At 31.8% G+C, this 22,675-nt stretch overlaps 1 protein-coding gene across 1 annotated transcript; it reads left to right on the top strand.

Moving 5' to 3' along the window:
• Positions 1 to 206: 206 nt before the first annotated feature.
• On the top strand, positions 207 to 21,447 carry LOC134681496 (transcriptional regulator ATRX-like). The gene is made up of 17 exons (XM_063541133.1): positions 207 to 315; positions 1,225 to 1,354; positions 1,905 to 2,044; positions 3,303 to 3,361; positions 4,387 to 4,505; positions 5,478 to 5,528; positions 7,750 to 7,822; positions 10,475 to 10,560; positions 11,436 to 11,582; positions 12,102 to 12,216; positions 12,645 to 12,809; positions 14,587 to 14,730; positions 15,695 to 16,984; positions 17,842 to 18,405; positions 19,861 to 19,904; positions 20,456 to 20,532; positions 21,057 to 21,447. The coding sequence occupies exons 1-17, from the start codon at positions 258 to 260 to the stop codon at positions 21,098 to 21,100; spliced, it is 3,306 nt and encodes a 1,101-aa protein (XP_063397203.1). The 5' UTR covers positions 207 to 257; the 3' UTR covers positions 21,101 to 21,447.
• Positions 21,448 to 22,675: the final 1,228 nt, after the last annotated feature.

The following is a 22,675-nucleotide window of genomic DNA, read 5'->3' as shown; positions in this document are numbered from 1 at the left end:
GCTTGGAAATCTTATGGAAAAGATATTTTTATTTGTATATCATTCAATTAAACACGAATTTATTAAATATTTTGAAAAGGTTTATGTAATTGCTTTGATATTGAGGAGAATCCTTCAAAGCTTAGGCGTTTTTATCTGATTGGTTTATTTCGGAAAACCCTGTTTGTATTTTGTCCAATCAAAAATCAGTTAACAAATGCACTCGGCCTATTAATGTGAAAAGTGCACGTGTATTAATTCTTAGTATACAGATAAAAATGAACATCAGTAAAAAAGCCACAAAGTTCACAAAACAAACGGCTATTGAGTTGAAAGGTGAAATTATATTTTCAATACATCAAATAATCATTTCATGAGCAATCAGATCACATAAAATTTGTAGTCAATTTTACCTCTCAAGGCCAGGGTCTCCAATATTTTCTAAGTTATCTTTATAGTATTTGATTTTCTTATTCAGCTTAAATATTGGATATTTGTTTGCATGTATTGCCTATTGGATAAAAACCTCAGCAACAACAGTATATGTTTATTGTCAAATGTGTGAAATTAGAATAGAAGAAGAGGATATTTTGAACTTTATTCACATAATTATACCAATACAAAAATTGATCTGTTCTATATTAACCATGTACAATGACAATGTATAATAACTTCTGATATAATTTGTAAACATTTTTTTGTTTAACAACAGTTGCATTAAAATGGACTTCTTTGGCTTACATGTCTGCGTTAATACTGCAAAATTTCTTAGACCTATGCAAAACAAATTTTGTTTCAAGAGTCTTCTTTTTTTTTAAATCAGCTATTGAGACTGCCTTAAAATATAATTTTCATTGTCAAACACAAATTCCTCTGTATCTTTTTATTGAAATGATTTATCATATATTGTTCATACAAATTGCAAGCTTAAGCTTAAATTTAAACAAGTTTGCAAATGTTTACACCTGTCATAATTCAGGAATCTGATGTACAGTAGTTGTCGTTTGTTTATTTAATATATACATGATTTTCGTTTTTTTTTATGTAGATTAGACCGTTGGTTTTCCACTAGTAATTTTGGGACCCTTTATAGCTTGTTTGTTCGATGTGATCCAAGGCTCCATGTGGAAGGCCGTACATTGACCTAAAATGGTTTACTTTTATAAATTGTAATTTAGCTGGAGAGTTGTCTCATACCACATCTTCTTATATCTATTATTAAAAGTAAGACTATTTTCGTTTTAGCATACAGAGATGATTATGATAAAGAGGAATTAAAGAGAACATTTATAGAGGCAGTAAAAAGTATATCAAAGAAAGATATTAAGACAGAAATTCTACAAAATGTTGACAAATATGTGAAAAAGTTAGACAAGTAAGTATAAGGTTGTGTTTACATTAAAAAAAAAAAGGTAAACAAGGAGCAAAGTTCTAGGGCCTTACAAAGTACCGTTAGTTCAAAGTTTATGGTGGATAATTTTAGGATGTTATTTATTATGGGTGTTATCTATATTAGTAATAAGAAGATAGGGTCTGATTGCCAATGAGACAACCTTTCTAGAGAGACCAAATGACACAGAAATTAACAGCTAAAGGTCACCATAGATAAGACTCCTTCAACAATGAGTAAAACATATACCTCATACTCAGCAGGCCCTGAAATAACAAATGTTAAATAAAAATTAAAACGAGAAATTATTTCCCCTTTTAAAAAACTAAAATTTAAACCAAAAGTAAGTAATCAGAAACTTGACTTTTAAACTTGTGAATGAAAATTACCAGGATTTATGTAACTAATTTACAAACTTCTGTATTTCATTCAACAGGAAAGGCATGTGATTATAAGATGGGTATATAGCATGTATAGTTCGCTCATGGTGAATGGTTTATCAAATATTTATATGTTTTTCATATGTTTTTTGTAGGTTTCTCAGGAAATCTCAAAACAGGCAGCATGTTAGAGAGGAGGGAGATTTGCCAGAATTTGACTATAATTTATATCAACCAGACGGACATCAACTCCAAAACACAGAGGGTAAAACAGAAAAAGAAAGAGAATTATTGGGTAAGGTTATAAACAATGCATTGTTAATCTTACCATAAAATATGGGTAAGATTACAAAAGATGCATTAATAATCTTGTTTAAGATATTGGATAAGGCTACAAAAAAATGCCTTGTTAATCTTGCCCTAATCTCATTGAATACGTATAGTAGTGAAAGCTTTTAAATTATTAGATATAGATATGCCCTTACTTCTGTTGAATACACAGATCTTGAATGCCACAATTTTAGTGAAATCTCAATCCAGATTTTTTCACACACAATTAAGTTAACAGTTTGAAAATATTTATGAATATACTCGATGTATTAATGTGAATTAAAGATGATTTTAAGCATGAATCAGTTTATAGACAGCAAGTCATCAACACAATAAAACAGGGGGGGGGGAGGGGAAACAGAAAATTATTTAATTCAGAAATATTATTTGTTCCTACTCTGTAGTCTGCCAAAAACAATTTGACTTGGAAATGAGAAGAATTTTTTTTTTATGTATTACTGTGAAAGTACTTTTATTCGTGGGGTACCAATTTTCGTGGTTTTCGTGGATGACCTTATCCACGAATTTAAGTGTCCAACGAAATAAAACAACCATTAACAAAATCAATACATGGAAAGATCCCCATCGGTAGATTTGACTACTGATATGATCTAGAGAACATATTGAATAACGATAAACCTGAGTATATTTAATAGCAGCCCCAGAACTACAACCACATGCATGAATGATAATATTCATTTAATCCTTAATAACATAAACTGTACAGCTTTTGTTCTTTTACTTCTCTTAAAAATATTTATATCCTCATAGTTTGCGTACATATGGAAAATTATAATTTCATGCTAGGTTTGATTTTGATAAGAATTATGTGACAATTCTAGATACGTTTATAGCATTTTTTTATGTAACTGTTTTCTTTATGTGACATGTTTATGGCTTAATTAACACCTCCAATGGTGTTTAATTTGTTAATCACTTTATCATGGGTTAATACGTGTTATCACTACGATTTACACGGGTCAATGTTTACTTTGCAATTTTCTCAATCCAGACTATTTGTAACCTTCGTTTCTGAAAAGGCTTTACTAGTAATTTATTTTTTTTATTTTTAGAAAACTAAAATCCACGAATTTAAAAACCCACGAACATGTAAATATTCCTCAAACCACGAAAATTGATACCCACGAATTAAAGTACTTTCACAGTATAACATATAGCATGTGTAGTCTGATAGTCCTGTTTAATTTTTGCTCTCTATTTAGTGAACCAAATTATAGCTGAAAGAATTCATCAGGACCCAGAGGTGTTGAATTTGTTAGATGTAAGTTCTATTACTTAAGAAAAGGGAGATGGTGGGTATGTGTCATAATGAATGCACAGGAGACATCACTTAGAAAGGTTAATTTTGAAGTGCTTAATTTTTTGGATTGTGGAAAATTTACAGACAGTTATGTAGATTTTTAATTTCATGGTTTTGTTGTGAGTCTGCATACATTGCTACAGAGAGTTTTTATGTTTTTTTAACATTTGTTCCTGTAGCTCTATACATAAAATCTATGAAAATTGGTATACAACGAATAATAATGATCCACAGTATACAGTAAATATATAGTAAGTATACAGACCAGTTGTATATATATATATATATATTTACAACTCGTCTAAACATCAACCTAGACAAGTTTTATATATATATTTATATATACAACTCGTCTAAACACCAACCCAACAATGTTAGATCTGTAAATTTGCTTTCGCAAATTTTTGGTTCTTCCCTCCCCGGGATTCGAACCCATGCTACTGTGATATTGTGACACCAAATCGCCTGCACTGCAGCCGTCCCGCTAGACCACACGACCACCTGGGCTCTACAATAATAGAGCTTTCATACATTGTCTCAATTCATGTACATATGAAATTTACTTATACATGGCTTAGAATGTTATATCAGGAGTTGTAGGGAACACACCAATGAGACATCAACCAAACATCACAAACAAAAAACAAAAGATGAACAAGAGGCATACTGTTACATTTCTTCAACAAAAGATATTGCTCAAAATCTAAAAAAAAATGGGAAATAAAAATAAACAGAAAATCAAAGATCAGCCATCAACTCCATGAACTTGAATTGAGGGATTTCAAGTATGATGACACATTAGTATTAATTTACAAACATTAGATAGGACCACATTATCTATTGAATTTGTATTCCCCAAGTATTACTTTCATGCTAATTGCAAGTAACAAATTTTTTTTCTGCCAACAATTTGTTCTACAACAAGTGCTTACTGTAAGATACATGTTCTATCCAAAAACCTTTTAATGCATGAACTATATTTGTAGGACTTCCCACCAGAGGATAAAAGTTTTCCACAGTTGTCAAGTTGTCACAAGTTGTTGAAGTTGACTTCAGGATCAAAACATGCAGAGACATTACGACAAATAATGCTAAAATATTTCAGGTAAGTGCAGTTATGATGTAATCAAAAATTCAGTTAAAGGGGGAAATTAAAAAAAACGAATATTTTACAACTATTAACATGATTAAAGTTAGAATTTCATGAATTTAGTAGTAAGAAGTAGCTGTAATACAATCCTTATGATACCATGCAGGCACATAGCCCGGAATTTCCCAGGGGAGGGGGGGGCTGGGATGGGAGTTCGTTGGACTCACAAACTCGATTGTAACAGTCACAAATCGAACAGAACATTGACTTTAACAGTGCTTATTTGTTTTCAAGGGGGGGGTGGGGGTTCGTCCAAACCCCTGGCTATGGGTATGCCATGTTCATGCAAAATTGATTGCCTTTCAAAAAAGGGTTCAGTTATATCCTCAAAATCCAAGAATTTAACAAAAATCTATCAATATTCCATAAATACAGCAAGCAGTATTTTTTATGTCCCATTTTTGGCATTATGTGTCTTTTTCGGTCTGTGTGATTGTTTCTTCGTTAGTTTGTCACTCTGGTCATTTACAGTCCGAGTTCAGGTAAACGTTTGTTTGGGTCAAGGTAGTTTTGGAAGAAGTTAAAGTCCAATTTACTTGAAACTTAGTACATTTACTCCAAATGATATGATCTTTCAAATTTCAATGTCAAATTAGAGTTTTTACCCTAATTTCACAGTCCACTGAAAATAGAAAATGTGAGGGGGCATCTGTGTACTATGGACACATTCTTGTTTTGATTTTTAAAAGTGTGATTTTATCTTTGATGTCAGCTTGTGAAATAGGATGTTGTTTCTGTGATTACATCTGAGTACTATGGACACATTCTTATTTTGATTTAAGAGTGATTTTATCTTTGATGTCAGCTTGTGAAATAGGATGTTGTTTCTGTGATTACATCTGTGTACTATGGACACATTCTTGTTTTGATTTAAGAGTGATTTTATCTTTGATGTCAGCTTGTGAAATGTTGTTTCTGTGATTTCAGAGTTGTACAGACTCAAGCAGAAGATCTTGTGGCAGGTGAAGAAACAGACAGGTTAGTACAGACATATGTAAAATTGAGAATGGAAATGGGGAATGTGTCAAAGAGACAACAACCCGACCATAGAAAAAACAACAGCGGAAGGTCACCAACAGGTCTTCAATGTAAGGAGAAATTCCCGCACAATGTATCGTCAATGTATGCTGGAAATAAAACAGTATAGATATATTTCAATGTATGCGGAAAACAAATCTTCATGTCACATTGAAAAAAACAAAAAACACATTGTCCTCTGCGGATGTCTTTCAATTGGAAATGTAAATGTCTCCTTCAAAAACCAACCATGCATTGAAAATATAAATGAAAAATAAAAAAAATAAAAAACCATCTTTGGTTACGTGTATAATATGCATCCCCCTCTACCTATTACATTTTTGAGGTAAATAAATGTGCACTTTACATATCTAAAGACAGATAATGACACGAAAACTGCGAAAACTGCATGGGATGTTGTATTTAATCTTAGAAACATATTCATGTATTATGCAATAATGACATGTTCATTAGAATCCACTATTGAAGGCCTGTGGTTTTCTCCGGCCCTCTGGCTTCCTCCACCAAAAAAAAAATGGCTGCCCTGAAATAGCCTAGATGCTGTGCTAAAAAGTGGCGTTATAACACCAAAAATCAAAAAATCAAATCATTAGAATCCAGAATTTTAATTGGCTGACAATAATCATGAGGTACTCCGATATCACATATCATATGACTAATCTTGCTGTCGTGGCAATGTTAAAAGAGAGTAAAAAGCTTGCTATATCTCTTAATTTCATGGTTGTAGCTTATAAAGGAATTGGTAAAATTGACTGATTCCTTTTAAAATAATTTTATAGGGTTGTAAAAAGCAGATATCGACATCATATCGCGCACATATTTTAAAAAATATTCAGCTTTAAAAGTGCTTTAGTGTACACTTTCACACCCTCTTAACCTGAGTTTTGTTCAGGCCTAAATTAAAATATTGTTTGTTTGTCCTTTTCCGACCCTATGTTTTGAAACAGGGTAGGTAGGTAGGTAAAATATTTTATTTTTTTCCCCAAAAAAATAACTTGGCTCGGTATATTATTTGTCATGGGTAGGTAGGTAGGTATAATATTTTATTTTATAGATACAAACTCTGCATAATGTTATTTGTGTCCGTTTTGTTTTTGCAAATAAGTTTTCTGGGACTATTAGTTTTAAAGAAAAGATCACGTAGAATGTGAAGCTAATTCATATGCACAGTACTATTTTGTTTTCAAAATATCAAAATATAGAGCTGTGCCGCATATCTTCAACGTTTATATGCCTGGAACTTTGAAGAGTTTGAACTTGCACTTATATTCTGTACTACGTACCTTGTATGCTTACTTAAGATTTTCTGTAAAAGATAACTTTGTACTGATTAGATCTGTGTCCGGGCAGACATACATTACTAGTAGAAAAAGTCCCTAGAGTGTTAAAAACATCGTGTGTGCCTGTGTTTCCAATTAAAATGCTACAAGACTTTAAACTCTGACAATTGTCACGTATTTTACATCGCATTTATAAATGATCTGTATGGACAACTTGGCGATTTTACTGCCAGATATTCTCCACTTTACAGGGTTTTGTCACTTTTGATTCATATCAGATATAAATAATATAGCGGCATCGTTAACATAATCATCCTGATCTGCGGATCACAAAAGGCCATCCCTACATAGAATAAAACGTCTGTTTACAAATTAGTTTGTACACACGTTGATAATTTTGTATCAAACGAAGTTATTTGTAAATGAACCCTGCTCTTATAAAGGTACATGGTACAGAGTAGCGTACGTGATTTCAGTAAGCGTCCACATGCTGAACATCGATTTCAAACAAATGCTTTAAAACTTCAAATGCACATGTTCATGTCAAACGCTCAGGCGATACCAAACGGACTGGACCTTATACGTTAAAGATAAAACCCGAGAATTCCTGATACAATTGTTTTGAGCGGGAAATACAAATATAAGATTTTTGGTAGGAACGAAAAAATAGAAATAATAAAATCTTGCTGGTAAATACAAATAAAAGATTTTCAGGCGCAACGAATTTATAGGGTCGGTCGTTAAAGGGCAAACAATCAATATTTTAATTTAAGCCCGGCATTTGGACACTAGATTGTATGAGAGAAATGTTGACCTGCTTGCTTATATTTATTGTTAAGAAATTCATGTACCCTATTTTAGAAATTTTCTTTTTTTTGTAGATGCTCTGAGATGGCAACAGAAATAAGAAATTTTGTTAGTGTATGTCATCTGAGGAAACAACACTGTGATCAGGTATGTGTTATACAATAATTTAGTTTTGGATGTAACACGTCTTCTGATGGCTGACGTTATTTTGTTATCAGCCCATAGACATAATTAAGTTATGTGACTGTGACATCATCAACATTTTTTCATGGTTTTCAACAGTTTAAAATGGAATTTAGACTAAAGAAATGACTGTTATGTTTATTCTGTCTATTTGAAATGACATAAAAAATGTGATGCACTGTTAAATAACCCGCCACACACGTTATTCAGTGTGCACCAAATTTTTTATGTTATTTCTTCATAGACAGAAAAAATATTACAGTCATTCCTTAAATGGAATGTAGAAAAGGTTAATATCCAAAATTGTCAAAAAGTAGAAGGTTATTTCACTGAGGGCTCAGCCTAAAATGAAATAATATTTATTAGGGTTGACAATTTTGGATATTCATCACTTTTCAGTGGCCACAATTGTTTTATTATACCAAACTAACAGAAGAATAGCTTTTTATACGACCGCAAATTTTGAAAAAATTTTCGTCGTATATTGCTATCACGTTGGCGTCGGCGTCGTCGTCCGAATACTTTTAGTTTTCGCACTCTAACTTTAGTAAAAGTGAATAGAAATCTATAAAATTTTAACACAAGGTTTATGACCATGAAAGGAAGGCTGGTATTGATTTTGGGAGTTTTGGTCCCAACATTTTAGGAATTAGGGGCCAAAAAGGGCCCAAATAAGCATTTTCTTGGTTTTCGCACTATAACTTAAGTTTAAGTTAATAGAAATCTATGAAATTTTGACACAAGGTTTATGACCACAAAAGAAAGGTTGGGATTGATTTTGGGAGTTTTGGTTTCAACAGTTTAGGAATTAGGGGCCAAAAAAGGGCCCAAATAAGCATTATTCTTGGTTTTCGCACAATAACTTTAGTTAAAGTAAATAGAAATCAATGAAATTTAAACACAATGTTTATGACCACAAAAGGAAGGTTGGTATTGATTTTGGGAGTTTCGGTCCCAACAGTTTAGGAATTAGGGGCCAAAAAGGGACCCAAATAAGCATTTTTCTTGGTTTTCGCACCATAGCGTTAGTATATGTAAATAGAAATCTATGAAATTTAAACACAAGGTTTATGACTATTAAAGGAAGGTTGGTATTGATTTTGGGAGTTTTGGCCCCAACAGTTAAGGAAAAAGGGGCCCAAAGGGTCCAAAATTAAATTTTGTTTGATTTCATCAAAATTGAATAATTGGGGTTCTTTAATATGCCGAATCTAACTGTGTATGTAGATTCTTAATTTTTGGTCCCGTTTTCAAATTGGTCTACATTAAGGTCCAAAGGGTCCAAAATTAAACTTAGTTTGATTTTAACAAAAATTGAAACCTTTGAGTTCTTTGATATGCTGAATCTAAAAATATACTTAGATTTTTGATTATTGGCCCAGTTTTCAAGTTGGTCCAAATTGAGGTCCAAAATTAAACATTGTTTGATTTCATCAAAAATTGAATAATTGGGGTTCTTTGATATGCCAAATCTAACTGTGTATGTAGATTCTTAATTTTTGGTCCAGTTTTAAAATTGGTCTAAATTAAAGTGCAAAGGGTCCAAAATTAAACTAAGTTTGATTTTAACAAAAATTAAATTCTTGGGCCTCTTTGATATGCTGAATCTAAACATGTACTTAGATTTTTGATTATGGGCCCAGTTTTCAAGTTGGTCCAAATCAGGATCTAAAATTATTATATTAAGTATTGTGCAATAGCAAGTCTTTTCAATTGCACAGTATTGTGCAATGGCAAGAAATATCTAATTTCACAATATTGTGAAATAGCAAAAAAAAAAATAATTAAGAGTTATCTTTCTTTGTCCAGTATAGTAAGCAAGAAACATCTGCAAGAATTTTTTTTAATTGGAGTTATCTTTCTTTGTCCAGAATCAACTTAAATCTTTGTTATATACAATATACAATGTATATTCACTTTTTACTACCAACTGATAAATTTAAATAATCTTTACCATTCAGTGATAACAAGCAGTTTTTTTACATCTTAATATTTTATGATGTATTTAAATGAGTAGTAATTGTTGCAAACTCCATTAGAATATTTTAATTGAAATTAGTTTTGGAATAAGGGAAAGGGGGATGTGATTAAAAAATTGGGTTCAATTTTTCTCATTTGAAATTTCATAAATAAAAAGAAAATTTCTTCAAACATTTTTTTGAGAGGATTAATATTCAACAGCATAGTGAATTGCTCTAAGAGAAAACAAAAATTTTAAGTTCATTTGAATACATTCATTCTGTGTCAGAAACCTATGCTGTGTCAACTATTTAATCACAATCCAAATTTAGAGCGGAATCCAGCTTGAATGTTGTGTCCATACTTGCCCCAACCGTTCAGGGTTCAACCTCTGCGGTCGTATAAAGCTACGCCCTGCGGAGCATCTGGTTAAACCATTGAAAAAGCACTTACCTTACTGTATAGTAATGAACACAAGTTAACGTTAAAAAATAAATTTGTGTCTGAATTTCTCATAAATACAATGTATGGGGACCTTTTCACTAAAAATTTTAAATGGTATTGAAGCTTTCATTATTTAAAGCAAATTTTACCCTGATTTTTTTACATTTCATAGAATATGGGTACTAAATAGTTTTGATTATGTTTTTTTGCTAGTGTGAAGATGAGAAAAAGCCATCATATGAAGATATATTAACATCACTTTTATCGCTGTATGTGGAATTGTTCCTACAGTCTAATAGGTGAATATTTTAACATTGATATTTCTCAGAATATAATCATATGTAACACTTATTACAACACCAAAGACTGAGTTGAATAATTACATCAAATTTAGGTACTGTGGATTCATTAATATTCGTTGGATACCAATTATCTTGGATTTCGTGGGTACAGGAGAACCACGAATTCAAATGTTCAACAAATGACAAATTTTCTCATGGCTTGTACACAGACTTCAGCAAAACCATGAAATCAAATATCCACATACATGAAAGTTTTCCTCGATCCACGAAAATAGGTATCCACGAAAATAAATGAATCCACAGTACTTTGGATTCATTTTATAATGTTCATTGATATCACTAATCAGTCCTACTAATTAGTGAAATGAAGAATTTTAGCAACAAGAAGAAAAAAATTGTGACAAGAAGTTAAAATTTATGACAAGTAGATGAAATTATTGAAAAGAAGACAAATTAAGGGGATGAAAAAGTTTATAAACCACTGAATTTATAACAGAAAGGGTCAATAAAGTACAGTTCATAATTTGATGTTCTATAAAGTATATTTAGTACCACTCTGTACATTAACAATACAATCTTGTATAAATGAATTTTCAATGAGAAATATTTTGATAAATTATTATTAAGTATGTATGATCATGATGATTGTTAAAAAAAAAAAAGAGTTAAATTTACTGGAGAATTTGGTTTCTTTTATATGACATTAATTAAAAACCCAGCCATCTGTTAATTTAATTGATTGTTTATTGGTTGTAACAATAATGTCCAGTTTCAAATATTTTATGCATATTTACATTTTTTCTTGCATTATTCCTAGTATTTTGTATATACATTCTAGACACGTATTAAGTTGTACTTTTTAATAAAAAAAGGTCAGGAAATAACAAAAACAAGATGGGGAGACAACTCTGTGGCTTTGTTAAGTATTTGTTACCATGGCAGCAACATCAGCTAGACTTACTTTTACAATTGTCTTCAGTGACAGAAGAAGATGCAGAAGTTATTATTCCTCTGGCAAGGTACTTAATTGATAAATTAGAATGGGTCATGATATAGATATAAGAAAATATGGTATGTGTGCCAATGAAACGACTCTCCATCCAAGTCACAATTTTTTTTATAAGTACAGTCTTTAACATGGAGACTTGGCTCACACCAAACAGCAAGCTATAAAGGGCCCCAAATATTACTAGTGTAAAATTATTCAAATGAGAAAAACAACGGTCTAATCTATATAAACAACAAGAAACACTTATGAACCACATCAACAAAAGACAACATCAAATTCCTGACTTGACAGGTGCAAACATTTGCAGCGGGTTTAAACTTGTTAATGGTACAAAACCTTCACCCTTATCTGAAACAATAGTGTAACATCACAACAAAAAAAGACCCACTTTAAAATATTAATTGAGATGGCTTAACTCAATCAAAAGACAATTAACTTTGCTAAAGAAACAGGTCAGACATGTCAGATATCTGTTTTAAAACATAAAAAGTAAAATAAAAATTTAATTAATGAATCTTGTATTTATCAGGGCTATATTGATAAAGACAGAGGAGTATCCTGAGGAAAAGATTTATCTTAGACAGGTTCTGGCTGTAAGGTCCCTCCATAGTAAAGTAGGGGATGCAGTGGACGACATCAATGAGGTACAGTTAAAAGTTGTTAAGGGCTGTTCCAAAATCTATCAAGAAGGGGTGATGGGACGCTCTCAAATTAACTGAATATAGGTGGTCACATTTTCAGTAGAATTTTGTAAGAATTATATAGCTATTGAATTTTTTTTTATCGGATGGTTCGGGTTGTAAAAAGTGCCTCATGCCCTCATGTATTTTATTCTGGAACAGCTCTTAAATTTGACTCAAAGACTTCAATTGACATTAAAATCATTACAATGTGGATTTATTTATTTTCATTGGTATAGAATTTACAGTCTTTTATATTGAGAAAATCCATTCCAGTCTGTAAACTTGACAGACCATATCACCAAACTCCTCTCAAAAAATGATGAATAAACTAAGATTGCCAATTTTATGAGTTTTGCATTAAAAATAATCATTGCATTCATACTTTTCAGACAATGAAGTCAGTGTCAGCGCCAAGAAAATTGCTGTCATGGTTACGAAACCAAGATGCACCCCTAGTTGAGGAATTTCCAAACGATAAAAAATTTAAAGGGACCATTGTGACAAAGTTTTTGTTAGAGGAAGCTACAGAGGATCAGACTGAAAGACTAACAGATGTAATAATATAAGTTGTTCACCTCCTTCTTAGGAGCACAAAGAGACAAAGGAAAAAAAACATTCTTAAAGTTTTTAAAGTATTTATACCATAAGTCAGTAGCTAGACTTAATTGACTAGGCTGTAAATATAAAAAAAGAAGATGTGTTATGATTGCCAATGAGACAACTATCCACAAAAGACAAAAAAATTACAAACATTAACAACTATAGGTCACCGTACGGCCTTCAACAATGAGCAAAGCCCATACCGCATAGTCAGCTATACAAGGCCCCAATAAGACAATGTAAAACAATTCAAATGAGAAAACTGAAGGCCTTATTTATGTTAAAAAATAAACGAAAAACAAATATATAACACATAAACAAACAAAAACCATTAAATTACAGGCTCCTGACTTGGGACAGGCACATACATAAATAATGTGGCGGGGTTAAACATGTTAGTGGGATCCCATCCCTCCCCCTAACCTGGGACAGTGGTATAACTGTACAACGTAAGAACGAAATATAAAAGTGTTCCTGCTGTAGGTGCTTCTTGTTTGACAATACTACTTCACCCTCTGATGAAAACTAGCTGTCATGATAAAAACATTATAAAAACTTGTCAGGAGATAGATGTGGTATGATTCAATGAGACAGCTATCCATTAAAGTTCAAATAAAGTGAGTTGAAACAATTATAGGCCACAGTACAAAAATGCTAAAATTGGCAATAAACAACCAACATTCAATTGATCTTTTGATTGCTCCTTATCAAGACAACTTGTAATAAGATAAAATATAGCTTAGGAAAGGTACATGGTCTGTCAGTTATCATAGATTTCAGAAAATGCATGGTCTGTCAGTAATCATAGATTTCAGAAAATACATGGTCTATCAGTAATCATAGATTTCAGAAAATAATGGTCTGTCAGTAATCATAGATTATAGAAAATACATGGTCTGTCAGTTATCATAGATTATAGAAAATACATGATTTGTCAGTTATCATAGATTTCAGAAAATACATGATTTGTCAGTTATCATAGATTATAGAAAATACATGATTTGTCAGTTATCAGATTTCAGAAAATACATGGTCTGTCAGTAATCAGATTTAAAAAAATAAATGATCTGTCAGTAATCAGATATAAAAAAATAAATAATCTGTCAGTAATCAGATTTAAAAAAATAAATGATCTGTCAGTAATCAGATTTAAAAAAATAAATGATCTGTCAGTAATCAGATTTAAAAAAATACATGACCTGTCAGTAATCAGATTTAAAAAAATAAATGATCTGTCAGTAATCAGATTTTAAAAAATAAATGATCTGTCAGTAATCAGATTTAAAAAAATACATGATCTGTCAGTAATCAGATTTTAAAAAATACATGATCTGTCAGTAATCAGATTTAAAAAAATACATGATCTGTCAGTAATCAGATTTCAGAAAATAACTGGTCTGTCAGTAATCAGATTTAAAAAAATAAATGATCTGTCAGTAATCAGATTATAAAAAATAAATGATCTGTCAGTAATCAGATTTAAAAAAATACATGATCTGTCAGTAATCAGATTTCAGAAAATAACTGGTCTGTCAGTAAGTATAGATTATGGAAGATACATGGTCTGACTGTCAGTAATTATAGACTATAAAGATACGTGGTCTGTCAGTAATTTTAGATTTTAAAGCCGCATGGCCTGTCCGTAATCAGTGAATTCAATTTGAATCCACAATACAAGGGCTTGTAAAATGTATGCCTTGCTTAATTATATGTTTGTTTTATATTTTTCAGATATTTTCTTATAATGAAGCAGATGATGAAGAGGAATCGCAAATGGATAAAACTCCTTCTAAGGGAGCACCATCTACCAAACAGAAAGAAGATTTAGAACAGCTCAATTTCTTTATCGATACTGGTGTGAAACAGGACAAGTTGGTAGGATTTTATAAAGTGCTTGTATATTGGAAGTAACGTTTTATCTACCCAAGCATGCATTGCCTTCAAAGGATTTCGATGGCCCGAGGATAATATGATATGGGTTTATGTTGTGATTCTGTCACTGAGTCAGCATGACAGATATTACTTAATTGAATCTTAACTTAAGAAGAATGTTTGGATTGTAAAATAAGATTGGCCAGTAAAGAGTTACAACTAAGAAATATTTTGTTGGAGAATAGATATTTAGTATAAAGGTTGTTAAAATGTTCATGAGACCCAAGGAAGACATTCTGAAATCTCAATTTATGTATAGGTGTCAAATAAAGGGAAAACTAGCCCATTTATAAAGTTTCTTTCCTGGGTACCATGTATGTTGAAATGTAAAAAAAAACCAGCCCTTAAAGATAAATGTATTACACAATTTGACATCTTCTTCAATATTAACTGAACAGTGATATTAAGAAAACACAAAACTAGAATGGGCGGTGTGTGATGTAGAAAAGTGACATTATCATACTATACAATTTGTATGCCCCACCTACGATAGTAGAGGGGCATTATGTTTTCTGGCCTGTGCGTCCATTCGTTCATCTGTCCGTCTGTTACACTTCAGGTTAAAGTTTTTGGTCAAGGTAGTTTTTGATGAAGTTGAAGTCCAATCAACTTGAAACTTAGTATACATGTTCCCTTTGATAAGATCATTCTAATTTTAATGCCAAATTAGAGAATTTATTCCAATTTCACGGTCCAGTAAACATAGAAAATGATAGTGTGAGTGGGGCATCCGTGTACTGAGGACACATTCTTGTTTCAAAGCATTTCACCAAATAGCTGGAAATTCAAAATATAATTCCATTTTCAACTATCCTATGCAAAGTATAATGTTGGCCTTATTTTATGCTTATATTATTTATCACCTTTCTCAAAAAAGAAAGTGTAAAGTTACATTTTATTTTTATAGGAATCTGCTGCCAGTGAAGACTTATTCTACATTGATAAGGGAGGATTAGCTTTAGGACAGAACAAAGCAAAAGACATGAAGGACCAATCAGAGGATGAGAATGAGGCTGATGTTGCCATGGATACAGATCTAAATGACAATGTAGAAAAGATGGACGTAGAAATATTTCATATTGATACCTCTTTAACTATGACACTGAAAAAAGATGAAAACAAACATTTGGAAGAAAAAGAGAATGAAATAATTACTAGCGATGACCAAACATTGGAAGCAGATAAACATGAAAGTCTTGAGGTAAAAAATGTCGATATACTTGATGACAATGATCAAAGTCCAAAAAATCACATTAGAAAAAACCTTGATCCTGTTCCAGATTCAATTAAAAAAAACAGCAGACGGTCAAGAAAAAGTTCAGCATCCCTTGATAACCTGACTGATTCAGAAAATAATTGTAAAAGTTTGGGAATTAGTTCAAGCAAAAAAAAGTCACATTTACAAATTGATAGAGTTAATAAAGTAATGTATTTGAGAAAAAGTCCTATAAAATCTTCTGTCAGTTCTGATGTTGAGGACTTGTTAGAGGTGATGGACAAAGACATGCACAATAAGTCTGCGAAGAAGAGTTCAAAAAAATTAGCCTCTGTTGAAGTTTATGACGGAAATTGTATTGAAGATAACAACAAAAGAGAAAGGAAAAGTTCTTTGACATCAAATGAGAAAGACCTGAAACAAGAAAGCTACGAACAGAAGAGTAATACATCTTTGTCAGAAAAAATAGGAAATCATGGTGATAATATGGATTTTTCACTTGTAATAGAATATCAAGGTGCAGTAAAACATTCAGATGATAGTGGAAAAGGGAATGTTAATCGTTTGAAGATAAGAGCTCAAATTGGTGAGGGAGATTCTGGAATTGAAAATATAGAAGACAAAAATGAGGAAACTGCGAGAAATCAAGATAAATTGAGGAGGAATAAAAGTTTGTCAGAAAGTTCAGTGGCATCTGATTTAAGCACTAAAGGAAAACAAAGTAAAGAACAGGTGAAAACCATCTTTCAGTCTCGGAATACTAGACGATCCACACGTTTATCAGAATGTTCTGTTAGCTCAGATTTAAATGATGAAAAACCTGAATCGGTCAAAGATATGAACGATAACAGTAAATTAAAAGAAAGTCAGAAGAAACAAACACAAATTGAAAAATTTATGGTACCAAGATACAAGATAAAGAGTTGGCAGGATAAATTTGGTGGTCAGGAGTTTCAGGCTAATGGAGCTGACCACATAAATGTATTTTAATCACTTTTGTTTTAGCCATACCCTATCATAAAAATAAAAGGGAGCCTAAAAATACTTAACTTTCATGGTTCTATCTGTTTAATGGAGGTTTGATTTGCAGTGTTATAGAAAGATGAAAAAGTTTCAAACTAAAATGATTTATTTGTTTGATGAATTAGATAGATAACATACAGTTGCTTAAGGTGGTACCTAACATTACAGGGAGATAACTCTGATAAGTCAGCTAAATGTTTTATTACATTGTGTTGTAAAAGGAATATTAAGCTTCTCAATGATCAAAATTCATGTTTGTCAAACTGCTATATAACCAGTGTAATTTTTCTGACAAAATGGTTCAAAATTTTAGAATTTTTTATATTTTTGTTAAAAGGTCAAGTAAAAACTTTGACAAAATTTTATGAAAATTAAACGAGCCAAATTAATTTTAGTGAAAGTGTTGGGTACCACCTTAAATCCACATCATTTGTAATTTGATGGTAGTTATCTCATTGGCACATCTCCTTACTTTTAGATAGTCTTAATTTCCAAGATTCTGTATATTGAAATACAAGCAGTGTGGTTTTGAATCAATTTATATTGGCAGGGGACTGGGGTTTCCTTAAATTTGTAAGTCAAATTAAGCAAATTGTTTTAAATTGTTGTGTAAGAACTTCTGAGTTAATGAAGATGGATGAAGGGTTGGAAAAAAAGGGAAGCGTAATATTCGTAATGGTATGAATAGCATAAATATTTTTAAAGATTCTATGCCAAAATGATATTGTTTTCGATCAAGGGGTATATGGCTTCTACGACGGGACCTTAATTTACTACTGGAAATATTTACAGCATTTAAAAATTTGTTATTGCAGAGTAAGGAATTATCACCAGCTGTAAGGAAAACAAGATCAGGTAGAAGAATAAGTTCCAGAGTGAGTCCAGAGAAACACAGTTCTAAAGCAAGTACAACAGAAACATCAATGGACGATTCTCTTCTAAGTCTAGATATGACTGTGGCAGATGACTATGATTCAAGTTCATCAAATAAGAGGGAAAGACAGAAAAAAAAACAAATAAATGCAGATGATCTGGTTGTGCCAGATTCTAACGATGAGGAATTTGAAGATTCACCAATTTTACCTAATATAACCCAATTCATGGCAAAAACTGATACAGAATTAAGTTTATCAGGGGAGGTAATCAATAGTGGCAGGAAAAGGGAAAATGACCTTGGAACACCTAGATCACTTAGGAAAAGAAAAAGGTCATGTGAATCATCAACACCGATCAGTACTAAGAAGATTTCAGAAGAATCTGAGTCAAAGGAGTGTTTAGAGATAAACGATTCAACGAAAAAGAATCTTCCAAGGATCATAGAAACTGAAGAATACATTGTAATGTCAGAACCCAGCAGTGAGGGTCAACAGGGAGAATCAGTAGGTTTTCTGACAGGGGTACAACTGAAAACGGTTACTTCTAAAAACCACTTCAACTGTTTATTTGTTTTATCCCATTGAGTGACATAACTGAAAAAAGTTATCATTAAAGTATAAAACCAAATCATGAAATGCACTAATAAACCATCTTTCAAGGGACAAAACTTTCAAGAAATTTTGGAAATAATTTATTTTAATTATGTCTATACTATACACTATCTCAGAATTAAGTAAAACTATAGGTCAACCCCCAACAGAGTTTTCTTTAGTATATCTGCTTTTGTTTCTGTGGACAGACTCTGCTGAAAAAACTGCATGACAGATCCAATATATAAAACTAAAATAAATATGAATAATTTAAAGTTTCTTTATTGGACATCAACAGTTTTCTGGTTCAGATCATTTCAAGTGAATGATATAGATGGTTTTGTCCATGGCATTGAAACAGCTATATGCATATCCAACCTTTAATATAACATGTATAAAAAGTTCAGAAAATGTCAATGTCACAACTATCCACCTGACAATGAGCTATGTGGGCCATTCCAGTTAATATTTGCTAAAGGGGGTTGGATGGTCCTTTCTGAGGGGTGTAAAATTTATACATCTTGGGGGTGAACATTTTGTTTTTTTCATCTGACACGTAAACTTATACGCAGGTAAGATAGGTAGTTTTTCACGATGTTTTTTTCTGATAGGTATAAACAAAATTCTCCCCAACCATCTCCACCTGTCAGAAATTAACTGGAATGACCCAGTTCCATTGAAGTGGATGAAAACAATTATAGGCTAGATACACGATTAAAAATAAAAACATATGTTGTGATTGGATAGGAGGTAACTCTCCAAATGACAGAGAAATTAACAGCTATAGGTGATGTCACTGTGTGGCCTTCAACAATAAGTAAAACCCAGTCTGTATCGAAGATGAAAAGACTTCGTAATCAGCTCAACTCGGGGATTAAATTGATTTTATTTGGAGATATGTGTATATGTTAAATCTGATCAATACAAAATCTATTTCTAATGAATCACCAGCTTATACATGTTAACGGTTTATGCCCCAAAAATTGCTGGTTTATTGACACAACACTTGGTACACTACTGTTAATTTTGATTATTGTATATACTGTAAATGTAGAAATTATTGCATGCATTATAACTGCAATTTATAAAAAATGGACAAAAATGTGAGATTGATTATTGCTATTTCTTGAAAATCTCCATACAGAAATATCTATACAAACTCTTCATAGATACCAGGACTAAATTTTGCATATGCGCCAGACGCGCGTTTCGTCTACAAAAGACTCATCAGTGAAGCTCGAATCCAAAAATCTGATATCAGAATGCTGGTACTCATTATTGCCATACTCACCCATTCAAACTTTTTCACAATAATAAAAACCTCGCTATCATTTCTGAAATTTACAATTTTCTTTTTTCTTTTGACAGGAATCAAGTGAGAAAATTGAGAAATCAAAGCAATCTAAGAGAAGGTAAGTGTTAGGAATTTTAAGGGAAAATATTTTGTTTTTGTTTGATATAGAAATCAATCTTTATTTTTTTGTTATGGAAAAGAGCAATATGGATTATTATAACATTCCCTATTTGTGGTTTGTGAAAACATTCCCCATCGCGCATGTGGCAGGCGAACTCTACTCCAGTCTTAATTAACCAGTATTGCCAGTTTTCCTGCTTAGGGTCAATGGTTCTCTTTGATTAATCCAGCTTCCTCAACCAAAAAAATTGACTGCTTTGAAAAAGCATAAGTGTTGAAAGTAGTGTAAAAAAAAACAATCAATCAATCAGTTGATATTTATCCAGTATAATGTCTTGGGTGCATCATGATCTTAATGAGATGTTTTAGAAAACATTTCTACGAAAAAGAATTAGTGCATTATTTAGAAGTATTATATATGCATTACAATAAAAGTCCTGTCAAATTTTTTTTTTACCAACACATGAAATGTTTTATAATGAATTTCAATAGAAATACCTTTAATCTTTAAATATATGATTAATGAGTCATATTATAATTGTTTTTCAGACAGTCAGAGCCATTGAGTAAGATGAATACACCAAACAAAACAAGACGGAAAAGTGAAGCATACAGTTTAAAGAAAGGTATATACAATGACTTATTTCAAATAGATTTCATTTATTCACCACAAAGGAAAATTATCTCTTATTTATTTGGTGATGTTTAGCCAGGATTGGCTACCAAACAGTGTTTGTGAAACTACTTGAAAACATTTGAAGAAATCTTGTCAAATTTTAATACTATATTTTGTCGTGTTTAGTACGCATTTGTGTAAATCTGACAGTCTCTTGTTTCACATGTTTATAAAGATTGAAGATTTTGGCTCCATTCACTGTACTGCATATACTGTGGATTCATTATTATTTTTTGGATACCTATTTTCGTGGTTACAGGTAAACCACAAAATTTAATGTTCAACAAATGACAAATTTTCTATAGACTTGTGTGCAGACCTCTGCAAAATCACAAAATGACATATCCAGGAACATACAAGTTTTCCTTTATCAACGAAAATTGGTACCCATGAAAATAAATGAATCTGCAGTTACGTTTTTTACCTTTATAAAATAGAAATAACAAATACTATTTGAAATTTTCTTTCTTTCAGGTATGACATTACGTACAAGAAAAAGTAGTGCATCACATGATTAGCAGAATTGAGTTGATTGGTGCAAAACTTTTTAAACTACTCACAAGAAGAACTTTACAAAATCCGAAAGAATTTTTATTTTCAAATGAAAAGATTCTATAAATGAGTTTTAGCAGATTCTGTGCTTTGGTTGAAAATCTTAAATATCTAGTAAGGATAAATGTTATGCTTGCATTGTTAATATCAAAGAATGATAAATATATGAATTTATGTTAATGATATGTAAATTTTTATAGAAATGATGGCATAAAAGTTCATTTCCAATGACAATGTCTTATTTTGATTAACCACTGAAAATTCAGAAATTATTGCGATCTTATAATTTTAAACTGAAACCATAAAATTAATGCAAGTTTAAATTATTGTGTTTATAACCCTGTCACATTTTTCGCATTAATAAAAACATCTCAATAATTTCTGAATTTACAGTATGTAATTTCTATGCCATGCAGGGGCGGATTCAGCCATTTTTAAAAGGGGGGTTACTAACCCAGGACAAAGGCGGGGTTCAAACTACATGTCCCAATTGAAATGCATTGATTGTCCATAAAAAAGGGGGGTTCCAACTACATGTCCCCATTAAAATGCATTGATCGTCCGAAAAAAGGGAGGGTCCAACCACTGCCATGGATGACTAATGACATGATTCATGTATTGTTGATGAAATGTCTTTGTTAAGGATATACACATGAAATGATTGGAATGTAAGAAATAAAACTATCTTGAAATAAAAATGATTGACAGACTAAATTGGACTGGATCAAAAGGGAATAAATTTGTACTGCAAAAAAAATGTATATAATATGAAAGTTGTTAGATATAGCAAGATGTGGTATGAGTGCCAATGAGACAACGCGATCTCCATCCAAGTAACAACTTATAAAAGTAAACCACAAAAAAGAGTAACACCTTCACCCCTAATCTGCTTTTAAATTGTAACATCTAATTTATAATCACTGATGTTATGATGGAGGTTAGAATATCGGAGGCGGATTTAGGTGGAGGGCCCGGGTCCCCCTGCCCCTTTATGGGGAAACATTTGGTTGCTTATAGAATCCCAGAATCATGACTGGAACGGGCCGCATCTGAGGCAGTCAGTGGACCCCACTTATGAAAATTTCTGGATCCACCAATGACACCTCATATTGATAATTATGCTGGAGAATTGTATGGTAGAGTTATCAAGAAAAAGATGAATTTATCTTCCAGTTTACAAAAAAATACCAGATACAATGTATAAAAAAAAGATGGAAAATGCTGTAAGTATACATGGTATAGTTTGAGGAGACACATTGTTACCAGTATTAAAATACTATGCATGGGTTTGCTTTAAAATAATACATTTGTACAAGACTGCAATGGAAGTTCTGTGCCACTGGTTACCTCAGACATTTTCTGTTTATTGTAGACACATGTTTGTTCTCTCTGGTATAAGTATATAGTTATCAAAGGTACCAGGATTATAATTTAGTACGCCAGACGCACGTTTCGTCTACATAAGACTCGTCAGTGACGCTTATATCAAAATATTCATAAAGCATAATGGGCTTACCGTGAAAGGCCCAGGCCTCAAACAT

Source organism: Mytilus trossulus, chromosome 8, assembly GCF_036588685.1.
Source record: "Mytilus trossulus isolate FHL-02 chromosome 8, PNRI_Mtr1.1.1.hap1, whole genome shotgun sequence".
Classification (NCBI taxonomy): Eukaryota; Metazoa; Mollusca; class Bivalvia; order Mytilida; family Mytilidae; genus Mytilus; species Mytilus trossulus.
Note: the sequence above shows the minus strand (reverse complement) of the source record. Positions and strands in the feature narration are given on the sequence as shown.